Consider the following 12618-nt stretch of genomic DNA (forward strand, 5'->3'; position numbering starts at 1 on the left):
TCTCTCTCTCTCTCTCTCTCTCTCTCTCTCTCTCTCTCTCTCTCTCTCTCTCCCCCCTCTCTCTCTTTTAAGGACTTTATCCTTTTTCTTTTCTCTCCCAATCCTACATATATTTTTAAACACACTGTAAACCATTTAGAGGCTTTCTTCATTCCATTCTTTGAATCTATCTTTACTGTATCTCACCTTTTCTGACCACATGAGTCTTTAATTTGCTAACTGATATGGCTAGGAATAAAGCTATGGCTTTGTTCAACTGGATCCATCCCATTCCTTAGCTTTCTAAGAGTCTAGCCTCATGGCAGAGGTTCTGATTGGAGTCATGTTTATTGCTACAACTCCATGGTGTTTCAAAGTCCCTGCTACCAAGAAGCATGCTATTGGCTATTCATCAACACCATTTAAGTGTTTGGTGGTGGGGCCTCTTAAAAGAGCTGCAAGGTTTTTACAGCTAAAGCCAAATCAGGAAGCCTCTCTTAAATGAGACATGCTTACCTCTAGCAAACAGAGTCCACCTGAGAAAATGCTGCTACCAAGAAGCCGTACTTAACTCTGTTCTTTTGCATCTAGAATTGCTTCTCAAACACTCTCATGTTTTAAATGAATTTAGCTGTCTACGTTGGCACCATTTGTTGACTGAGGTTTCTGTCCAGCCCACCCCTGAAGGCCCGAGACCCAGAATGGTGGGTAGAAGAGGGGTTGGCAGCCCTACTGACATGAAGGAGCTATGACACCGTGCAGAGGAAAGAGCAATGGCAAGGGCCTGTGGTAGGCACAGGCTGGACAAGTTCGTGGTTTTCTAGAGTGATATGATTGGGAGAAAGAAAGAGCGAGGTAGGATGTGGCTCGACCATACACGTGATGGTGGCCAGAATGTTGGCATCTTTCTCAGCAGCAGGAACCCATGGGATAGCTCTAGGCATGGACAAAATGGATTTTTCTTTTGTTTGTTCTTAGTTGTTTAAAACTCACTTGGAAGAAGAGTGCAGGAGAGCACTCTAGAGGCCAGTAAGGAGCAAGGCGTCTGATTGGGAGACGCCGTGCCCTGAGCCTTCAGGGTCCTGCCTGAGCCAGTGGCCGGATGTCAGTAATTCTGTGTGCAGAAGCAGGTGGGCCTGAGCCCACTGTGGCTTTCGTGGTTCTTGCTGTGCTCTGAGAGTCTTGTGAGCTCACTACAGACCTGAGCATGGATGAGAACACTAAACAGAATCTGCAGCCAGAAATGAAAACACAGGGCCTTTGGGAAACCTGGAATGGAGTTTCGTGCTGCCTGTTGAGACCTGATTCATCCTTTTAAGTTATCTTTTTGTTTTTATTTATGTGTATGTATGTGTCTGTGTGACTGCGCATGTGTACTGGTACCTGTGTAGTCCAGAAGAGGGCGTCAGATCCCTGGAAAGGAAGTTACAGATGATTGTGAGCTACCTGACTTAGGTATTGGGGACCAAAGTTGGGTCCTCCAGAAGAGCAAGTACCCTTAATTACTGATCATCTCTACAGCCTACTGGTCATTATTTGCTAAATATATTTTTATTTCCTAAATCCATTTATATTTAGCAAATTCGAAGAAAGTACTGTATTATCTATTCTACCTTAGTGAGTTCAAAGTTTTCTACCTAAACCACTTTTTTAAAATGTGTTTTAAATCTTAAAACGTTTTCTTAGATAAACAACTTAAGCGTTTATGTTTCTCAGCCTTATAAACTTTATATCTCTTATGTAAATTGCTTTTCTGAATTTAGTAACAAGGAAAATACAGCTATAACTGTCTAATCTTCAATCCTATCAAAGATCTGAGAAGAATATCGCACTAGCTGAGTAAATAGGAAGTGCAGAGCAAGCAACGTCCAAAACAATAGAAATGACAGAAACATCTGGCTGCCTGGACAGTCACCCAAGGCTCCTCTGCAATGTTGGGGCTTCCATCTTCAGCCTAGAATATACAACAGACTTTTCTGTGAGGCAGGGATTGAAGGACTGTCCTACCTTGTCTTGCTGAAGTTCAACAATTGCCTTTTGTGTCCTGCTTGACCAGTTTGTATAGCACATTATCTGGAGTTGAGGCGAGGGTAATTTCTTGCCCCAGCAGCTAACTTTGCCACATTGAAGGCAAACTCCATTTGGAGTTTTGTAGCAGCATAAATGAATGCAGACAGATTGTAAAAAAATATACACAGCTTTAATGGGGAAAGAGACTTATAGTACCATGGTTCCCTCAGAGAACAGGAGCAGAAGGGGTGGTTGGGCACACACTGGGAGATTTATAGGTAAACATTAGCCCAAGGCAGACACGCCCCCTAAGGCTGGGCTTAACCCTACACAGTTTTTTCAGTGCCCATCATCCTTTTGTGAAGTACATTGGTGCTGCCAGGAGCAGATTGTCTCACTGTCATGAAAAGCCTTATGTTATTAAACCACATTAAATGCCATATTCTGTAGGTCTCTGAAGTATTTGAAGAACATCATCTATCTAAAATATATCTCACTTTGACCTTGAAAACATACCTATATGACTAAGTTTGTATTAGATGACTACTAACCTACATTTGTTAATTATTCTAAACAGTTTTTAATAATAGTCTTTAATGACTAGAACTTTACGCTATGTTTTAAAATGAGCTGCATAGGCACAATACCTTAAACAAGAGTAGAAACATACATACAATATGTTAAAACAAAAATAACGGTAACTTTGTATTAATAACATCTTTAGGGGACCCTGAGAAAGTTGGGATAACAATCATGTCCTGGGAAATCTATTTTTTGTTATCCAAACTCTGTGTGATGGGACAGTGCAGGGCTTATCTGAAGTAGTGGGTAAGGCTGGACCATCTCAGCTAGCAACTTTGATGTTGTTCTAGATGCAGAATTTTGAGGAAACTGCGACAGAGGCATTCTGAGAGGCTGGATCACCTGGGCTATTTGTCTTTATTTGAAAACACACAAACTTTTAAAGGTAACATATGTATCTGCATTAACACAAGTATGAAATGTGTGGGGTGCACAAGTCAGCTAAAGATGATGTTTTTGAAAGATAATTTTTTTTCTATGTTTGAGCAGATAAAAGGCATATGTTAACTTTTTAAGTCCATTTGGACTATATAACCAAACCTTTTTCCATGCCATATGAAAAGAATTTTCACTTATATCCTTGGGCCTCACTATTGGTCATTCAGCTTTTTATTGAGCCAATTGTAGGGCACTTTAGACAGAGACACATCTTCACAGCACAGATAAATATTCCTCAACACCTTCCCTCCCTCTTCAACTTTGCTCATCTTTCCTCTGCCTTTGCTCTGCCCTCTCTTGGCCAGCTCATCCTTTGGCCTTCTCAGGCTACATGTTGAAACATGGTCGTTGAAAATTCTCATTTTGCCATTTGTACTGACTCTGTGACCATCACTAAATGGTCGAGGGATAGGCTGAGCAATTAATGTGTACCAATATGGCAGCTACCCCCACAGTTTCTAAGGGATAATGGGCGTTAAAAGGAGAGAAACCCAGAGAAAAGGGTGCCCCAAGCTGCTGAGCTCTTCGATGACAGGAGATGATCTCACACTTGTCCATGCAGATGTCAGTGTGTGCACTGAGCCCTGGCTGCCCCTCCCTTTTTTCCTGGCTCATTCTCAATGCCTTCTCAAATAGTCCCTTCCTCCTTTTCACTGTTTCTGTGTTCTGTGCTCTAAGCTGATCCCAGAGTCTGCTTGCCCACAGCCGGCCCTTCTTAAGAAGGTAAATTCGATGGTATACATCTGCGGTCAGGGCAGAGCTGGTGTTTAAAGGTTGTTTGAGTTGTTTAAAGGTTGTTTGAGTTACAAGGAACCATTAATGTGGACTGACCCAAAACACCAAGAGGAGGAGATTTGGCTTCATTTTGAAAACTAGAATTTAATAACTGATAAAATGGGCCAGTAGGTGAAGGTGGTTGTCACCAAGCCTGATGACCTGAGTTCAGTCCTTGAGAAACACATAGAGTGCACGCATACACACACACACACACACACACACACACACACACACACAAATAATTGTGAGTTTAAAGTGTTGAGGAGTTCAATTTGGGGCAGGTTTGGGAGGGAAATTGTTCCTACCACCCTTCTGGGGTATCTGCCCAGGGATAAGAACTGTATATGATTTGCAATTCAATTTTTAGGTACTTTTTGTAACCATTCATTATTGTCTGTACAGCGTGTGTCCCTGTTCCGCAGTCTTGTTCCTTGTTTTTTAAGCAAATAAGTTAATAGCTGCCTTTTCAAATAATGAGGTAATGTTCCAGGTCCTATCTTTACGGAAGCACAGGCCTTTGATTTCCCCTGTAACATTCTCTCCAACCCTTTATCCTCACAGACGATGCTTGCTGGTTTTGTTTTGCACGTTACTAGGGATGAACTAATGACAAATAAAATATAAGAGCCACAGCATGTTTGAGACATGACTATTGTCCTAAAAATTGTTGGGGGTCTTTACATTACATTTGTATGTACATTGTATGTACAGTGTATGATGAGGGTGAGGGGTCACCTCTGCATCCTGTGCATGTGTGTGCACCTGCATGCTCATGCTGTGGCCTGCGTGTGGAGATCAGAGAACAAATTCCTGGAGTCAGCTTTTTCCTTCCCACCACGTGGAGTCCAGGGATAGAACTCGGGTCGCCCTTTATCTGCTGAACCATCTTGCTAGCCCCTCAACAGAGAAATCCTTGCCAAAGAACATAGAAATAGAACTGTGCTCTTCAAGTGTGCCTTTTCAGGTCGTCCTGAACAAGCCGTGCTCTCCAGCCTGCAGGGCGTCCTACTACAATCCTAGATGGCCTTCTGTTTACTCTAGGGTGCAGGAATTGTGCCCTAAAATAAGGTTAATATGCTAAGATTCCTATGCTGCCTTAAACTTTCTCATTTTCTTCCCATTCTGGTCTTTTCCAAGTAGTCACAAAAAATGCTGTATAAAGCCAGTCCCAGGGCTGCCTTTGTTGAGGAGGTAACTGAGTTAGGGGACCCAGTTTAAGAAAAGCCGCAAATTACACACCAACTTCCCCCAAATGGAAGTTGAGAGTTGGGAGTACTGCCCTAGATTTCAATATCAAAGGCAGTGTTTGCTCCCAGAGGGCGTTACTAGAGAAAGTGCTCACCAGGAGGCTGTTCCGTGGGGAGTCACTACCCAGCCAGAGCAGAACTTGACCTTGACCATGACCTTGGGACTGTGCACTGACCCCGTGAAGCTCCTGGCCTGTGGGTTGCAGGTGCTAACAAGGAAAGGAAGGCTGTGTGTGTTTTGAACTTGGTAGGTTTCAAAGCTCTTTCAGGCACCTTATCCTCTTCGACATGGGCTGTGAAAATCAAACCTCCTCATCTCCATTTTCCCAAGCCAGCTGCTGACCGAGCCGTGGGGCCCGGGAGCTGGAATTAGTGGACTCTGTCCAAGGGTCCCCTGCACACCACTGTGTGAATCCTGGAGCCTAGAGATCATCCTTAGAACCATGGATGATCTCTGAGAACAGGTAACTCGTCAGTTGCTTTATCTCGAAGCCTGTCAGTGCTTTCCTTCCGTCTGAGGGTCACCATTGTCCACACACTTGGCATGCCCCTGTGTGCTCGCTCTTCCCCAAGCCAGCCAGCTAGCCACTCCAGCCTCCATCATTCGTCTAGAACTGGAATCAAGGTGGTATCTGCCCTCCTTTATGAGTTGACTGAAGGTTCAGGGAGGAGATGCAGCCGGGAGTTTTAGCAAACTCCATGGGTACTGACAAATGTTAGTTGTTTTTTTTTTTTTTTTTTTGAGATGGCTAAAATAGTCAGTAGACTCTTTATTGCTTCTGAGGTGTAGGGCTCAGGAGCTCTTGGTGGGACGGGTCCGTATCCTCCTCACCACCACAGGCTTCTGGCTTCGTAGGATGGCACTGGCCCTGCGGATGGCCGCCATGCGCAGATCGGGACGGTACTTGTTCTTTCGGATCACGTGCCTGATGCTGCTCAGGGTGGCCCGTGCATTCTTGTTGATGGTGGTCCTTACGTAAGAAGTAGCTGGTTTGCGCTGACCGGATCTGCGTTTCATGACCACCAGGACCCCTTTGCCGTTGGCCGCGGGCTCCACTCCCACTGTCTTGCGGTGAATCAGCTCGTTGTAGCGGAAGGAGTTGCGGGCTTTCAGATTATTGGGTTCCGTGCTGTACGTCTGCTTATTCCTCTTGATCAGGAAACTGGAGCAGTTCCGAACGACCATCCATTGCAGATGCGCAGACATGGCGGCGCCTCCTCTTCTATGGCGGACGGAGACGGAAAGAGCTAAATGTTAGTTATTGTTAGTGATACCTATAAACGGGCATCGGACCCCTTACCTACCCCTTGCACATCTGCTGGACACCAGAAAGTTCCTGGGGTAGGGAACCCTGCATCTGTATTTTAGTTCACACGGGGAACACTGTCTGTAGGACCACTGAGAAGGTGGCAGTGGGAACATGAATTCTACTCCTGCCCCTGTGGCATGTCCTTGAACACACAGAACCTCGCTTAGCTTACACTCAGGAAAACCCACCCTGTCTCCCCTCTGCAGCGGTGGGTGGGTGGTTTTGAATGTCAGTGTGCAGCCCCTGAGAAATCACTGATCACCACGCTTCTGTGAAGAGCTGTCTTGATTGCCATCAGGGAAGTGAGAAGCCTCACCCCAGCTCTGAAGGGCAGCATCTTATAGCACCGGTGTAAAAAGGATGCAGAGGTGAGATCACTCACCCTTGCTCCTTTGTCCCTCTCTCTCACTGCGGAGATGCTTTGTGCTGTTTGCTGCTGCAGATTCCTTTGCAGATTCTGGGACCAGGGTTCTCAGGCTCCCAGGGTGGACTGGGGAGCGGCAGCTCTCTAGGAATCCCCACGTCTTCAGCAGCAGCTCGTGCACTGAGCAACTACTAAATTCTCTGCATCTGTGGCATGAGACAGCATTGTTGGACTCCTTCAGCTGTGTCATCCCAGCAGGTGTCTGTACCCCAAGTACTAGTTGGGGGTCGAGACAGTTTAGCTAAAACAGCGAGCTCCACATTCCTGGAGAGACTGTCAAAAAAAAAAGTTGGAAAGGAGGAGAGGGAAGGCACCTGGCATCATGCCTGTACCACGTTCACAGCCACATTTTTAAAGTAAATAAATAGCGTTGGCATCCCTGGAGGTCTTTATGGTCCTCTGGTTTCAAAAGCTCTCCAGGCTCAGTAGGAGGTGCTTAAATCGGTGCAGCCCTTTGTGTATTGGCTCTTTGCTGTGTCTGTTTGTGACTTCCGTTCTCGTGCTTCCTGCTGTCCCTGTTGCAGGAACATTGCTCAGTTTAGCCACTCACTGTAAACGGGACTGTGGGCTGTTTGCTGTCTGGGACATAATAAACAGGGTAGCCCTGTCTTCTAGTAAACGGTTGCCTGACCCAGGGCAGTTAATCTGCTGTGAGGTTTGTGTAAATTTGGTACCCAGTGGACGCCCCACTGGGTCCCCACGGGCCTCACGAGTTCATGGCAGGTGCTGAGCCATCCGTGTTCCACGCTGGCCACTCTGGGAGCTGTGTTCCCCTTACTCCGTTGAAACGTGACACTTACACAGCACTGTCTGTCGCTGTGGGTCTTCTCTTCACAAAGCAAGGCCTCCCTGAGCATACAACTGCCCAGACTGCTTCCATAGCCTCTAACTGACTTTCTCTAACCTAAGGTCAAAGAAGAAAAAGGAGAAAAATATCTCTCCATGCCCAGTCAAGACCACCCGGGTCCGAGAGCCCGCTTACGAGTACAACATGAATTTTGAGAAGATGGGAAAATGCATCATCATAAACAACAAGAACTTTGACATAACAACAGGTGAGTGTCGGGGACTGGCCAGCCTCTCCTCATCCTCCCACTTTCTCACATGGCACCAGAGACATTCATCAGAGAGTGCTGTGTGTAGTGATAGGGGCGGCAGGGCTGCGTCCCCAGCACCCCAGCAGTCTGCTAGCTTATGCCCAAAATAACAACACACAAACTGTATTCATTTAACACTGCTTGGCCCATTATATCTAGCCTCTTCTCGGCTAACTCTCACACCTGGACTAGCCCATTTCCAATCATGTGTGTAGCACCCCAAGGTGCGCTTACCAGGAAGATTCTAGCCTACATCCATCCTGGGTCAGAGCTTCATGGCGTGTGTCTCAGAGAGCAGAGCTATTGGCATCTGCCCGGGAGAAAGGAGCATGGCGTCTCTGAGCTCACTTCCTCTTCCTCCCAGGATTCTGTTCTGTTTACTCCTCCCACCTATGTTTTAACCTATCAGGGCCAAGCAGTTTCTTTATTGCTTAACCAATGAAATCAACAGATTGATATATGACACTCCCACATCAGCTGTGCTAAGCCCTCTGCCAGCGGTCGGTTGTCCATATCCGGGAGAGAGGGGTGCAGAGAATTTTCTGTCTTGAAGGACTGCCGTGTGCTATAGCTAAGAATCAAGGAGACTGTCTTAGTTTCTTTTCCTATTGCTGTGATAAAATGGACTGTTTAATTGGGTGAGGCTAGATCACATGACATTGGCAGCCAGTACTGGCCATCCCAAGACCCATGTGGTTTCGCTTACCACGAGGAAGAGCCTGTGGAGTGGAGGCTGAGTCCCGCCTCTTGAGTTTGCTTCTAGTGCCAGTAGGGCAGTGAAGATGTGATGTTGGAAGGTGTTTTCTGCTTTAGCACCAGGTGTTGGAGCCGCATGCTGCACCTGACCTGACGGGAACCTGCCCTTGGCATTGCTCACCCCCACTCCTTGCTTCACCCCTGCAGGTATGGATGTCCGGAATGGGACGGACAAAGACGCGGAGGCCCTCTTCAAGTGCTTCCGAAGCCTGGGTTTTGATGTAGTCGTCCACAATGACTGCTCTTGTGCAAAGATGCAAGAACTGCTTAGAAAAGGTGAGTGCAAGCTACCCTTGCCCATCCTACCCGCTGTGCCGGGAGGAACCGGATCTTGGCTCTGGAATGTTGGGTATAGATTGTATTTGTAATTATGTAATTATGTGGGTGGACTTTGGAAAGGGTGAGAGAGAAAGAGACTGGAAAGTAAGTTAGGTGTCAGATCAGACTTCAAGCGCTGTGCCCATCTCTAGGAGAGATGTGTTTACTCTACACCAGGCCTTTTAACATTGTGACACAACATTGATATCTGCCAAGTTCATGCTCATAGACCATGTAGAGTTACAGAGTCAGTCCTAAAAGGATCATAATGTGTTAGGTAAGTTTCCCACTTAGCGTTGAGCCCAGGCTCATAGATGTCCTGCCGCACAAGCCGTGGGAAGGACACCATTGGGGTACTCTCACGCTTGGGGCAGGTGCATGTTCTGAACCTGGAATCATACCTGTTCAGTAGACGGACCTACGGCAGCAGAGGGCTCAGCGGTTCTTAACTATATATCTGGAAAAGAAATATTTTATGTAGCCTTTCTTATTTTCCTGTGAGTTGACGACTTGGGGCCAGAGGGTGGCTCGGTGATTAAGAGCGTATACTGCTCTTGCAGAGGGCCTAGGTTTGTGTCTGAGCACCTGTGTTGGATGGCTCACAGCCACCTATTACTCCATCTCCAGAGGACCAGAAGCCCTTGTCTGGCCTCTGCAGGCACCTGTACTCAATTGCATATAAAATAAATCCTAAAAAATATGCATGACTCACCTAAAGTACCTGGGTAAGTGCCAGCACAGAGGCGATATCCCTGAAATTCTAAATCTTTTTCCCCCATGGCAAATTTGGGATTAGCTAGTAGGTTGTTAGTGTCGTGGCCATAGATTAGCTGAAGCCAGTCAGCTGTGTGCTCCGTGACTTCTTTCCTGATTCCTGGATTGACGGCCATCTGCTATTTTTTTCTGTTAACTTTCTAGTTTAGCATGCAGAGCAATGGACGTCACGTGTGTGTGTTCTCATTCGGCTCCCCCCTCTGCTCCCCCCTCGCCCCCTCTTCCCGCCTTCTTAGCCCATGCGTTCCCTTGACCCTTCCCCATTAACGTCTCCACTCCCCTCATGATCCCCTTTCTAGTTTTATAACCTACATACATATGTAAGCTCACACATACGTGTTTACATGCTTTCAAAGCTAGGTTCCACACACCAGCGAAAACGCGGGGTCTTTGCATTTGAGCCTAGCTAATTTCACTTAACACTGTGATTTCTGCTTCAATCTGTTTTCCTGTAGATGTCATGATTTCAGATTTCTTTACGATTGTGCAAAACTCTATTGTGCTTATGGGCCACGTTTTTCTTATGTGCTTTCTGTTGCTGGGCTAGTTCTGTCCCCTGGCTACTGTGACTAGTGCAGCGGTAGACATGGATGTATGTGTGTGTCTGTGGCAATTTGTTACAATAGTAAACAATAGTAAACAATATAGTAAACAATAGTAAACAATATATATATTGTTTACTATTGTAACAAATTATGTGTAATACAAAGTCACTGCTTTAATCATTTTAAAGAGAGCAATTCAGTGGAGTTAAGCAGTCACATTTAGGATTCATTTCATCTTCCATAACCAAAGCAACCTGCCAATTAACCATGTGCCATTTTCTCCCCACCCCCGCCAGCCACTGATACTCTCCTTTCTATTTTGGTATCTCACCTATAGAAATCCTACAGCATTTGTCCTTTTTATGACTGGCTTATTTTACTTGGCCTAATGTTTTCCTTTCTTTGACAAATACTTTCATGATGCTTCTTATGTATCTCAATTTTAAAATAGTAACTGTAGCTGGATGTGGTGGAACAGACTTTTAATCCCAGAACTCAGGAAGCAGAGGCAGGCTGAATTCAAGACCAGCCTGGTCTACATAGCAGGTTCCATGCCAGCCAGAGCTACACAGTGAGACCCTGTGCCCAAGAAATAGGAACTCATTTGATAACCACCATAACCACCTCTTTTTTATAGACAGACAAGAAAATGGAGGTTAACTAATCTTTCCGGCACCCCAGAATCAGCCCGCAGTGCCGCCTGTTCCTCTGCTCCCCAGGGTCCTTTAATAGCTATTTTCGTGCCTGGGTTTTGTCTAAGAGAAATTCTAGAATTCTCCCCAGCAGTTCCCAGTCTCTTCAGGGAGGTGACCCAGCCCGGTCCTTTGAGAAGGGGATGCTGTGCTCTTCCCTGGCCCTAAACAGTCAGTTGTTTCTGGAGCCCCAGCCCTAGTGCCTTCTGTATTGACATTGCTTCCCTGCAGCCTCCGAGGAGGACCACAGCAACTCAGCCTGCTTCGCCTGTGTCCTGCTCAGCCACGGAGAAGAGAATCTAATTTATGGGAAAGACGATAAAACGCCGATAAAGGATCTGACGGATCATTTTAGGGGCGATCGGTGCAAAACCCTGCTAGAAAAGCCCAAACTCTTCTTCATCCAGGTGATTTGGGGGTGGGGAGCAGTGACATAGTGCCAGGGGTGGTGTGTTTCTGTGCGGTGTGCAAACTGAAGCTGGGCGTTCTGCCCGGAAAGGGTTGGCACGGGCACTTGCTTCATTTCTGGAAGGGGTTGCTGAGCTTCGCTTTGTGATTTGACTCAGGCCGCGTGGCTATCTCTTCATCAGCTGGCCGTTGAGCTCCTAGGGCACGGCAGGGAGCTGTACACACAGTTTCAGTTCCAGCCCTGGTGTGATCTCTCCTTTGATATGCTGTAGGCATGCCGAGGGACAAAGCTGGACGACGGGGTTCAGGCCGACTCCGGGTCTATCAGTGAAACCGAGACAGATGCCAGTCCCAAGCACAAGATCCCGGTGGAAGCTGACTTTCTCTTTGCTTACTCCACAGTTCCAGGTACCCCGTCCACTGTCTGCTGGCCTTACCAATCCACGGCCCTCCATGGACATCAAGGCATGAGGGCTGTATTGGTCTCCCACAGTAATCCGTTATGGTTTTAGCAACCCTAACCCAAAATGTTTGGAAATTTGGAACTGAATCAGTATCCTGCTCAGAAGTTTGGACTCGGAAGCATATCAGATGTCACACTTCCTTGTCAGAAATGGGGCTTGGGCTCAGCTGCTCGCAGTTCAAGCATGAGGACCCAGGACTGAATCCCCAGCACCCATATAAAAACCAGACATAGCAATGTGTGCTGGAACCCCAGCCCTGGGTTTGCAGACAGAGTACCCTGGAGGCACACTGGCCTGCCACTCTAGCTGAGTTGGCAACCTCCAAATCCAGTGACAGATTCTGTCCCAAATAATAAAGTGGGGATCTTCAGTGGAAAACACCCAGCATGGACACAGGTGCCTGCACACAGGTGCACACAAGCTCATACACATTCACATATACATACTACACACCCCAAAAAAAGAAGGGAAAAAAAACATTGTTCAACCAGTCAAACCCACCCAGATGTTCTGATGTCTGGAGCACTTCCTCTCATGCCCAGGCGTGTAGGATAGCAGATGCCCAGTCTTTCCTGGACAAAATGACTTGAGCCACATAAACACATTATCTGGGTGTTCTAGAGGTCAGAGCCCCAAAGTGAGTCGGCAGGGCTGCCTCTCCGCTGAAAGCTCAGGGGGAGATCTGTTTCCTCTTTTTCCCAGCATGTTAGAACCTCCTCTATCCCTTGGTTTGTGACCTCTCTCTTCAAAGGCCAAACACCTCAGGTCTCTCTGCCCGGCTCTCTGTCCCTCCCCCC

General features: G+C 46.8%; 1 protein-coding gene and 1 pseudogene across 1 annotated transcript in view; one reads left to right on the top strand and one right to left on the bottom strand.

Moving 5' to 3' along the window:
• The window catches only part of Casp7 (caspase 7), a 34729-nt gene that overhangs the window by 18857 nt on the left and 3254 nt on the right, over nt 1-12618 (top strand). The window contains exons 3-6 of the mRNA XM_026781082.1: nt 7677-7822; nt 8768-8896; nt 11181-11356; nt 11630-11765. Of these exons, the coding sequence (XP_026636883.1) occupies nt 7677-7822; nt 8768-8896; nt 11181-11356; nt 11630-11765 (587 nt within the window). The remainder of the gene's footprint in view (nt 1-7676; nt 7823-8767; nt 8897-11180; nt 11357-11629; nt 11766-12618) is intronic.
• LOC101983055 lies at nt 5789-6275 on the bottom strand (annotated as a pseudogene).

Source organism: Microtus ochrogaster, chromosome 8, assembly GCF_000317375.1.
Source record: "Microtus ochrogaster isolate Prairie Vole_2 chromosome 8, MicOch1.0, whole genome shotgun sequence".
NCBI classification, from domain to species: domain Eukaryota; kingdom Metazoa; phylum Chordata; class Mammalia; order Rodentia; family Cricetidae; genus Microtus; species Microtus ochrogaster.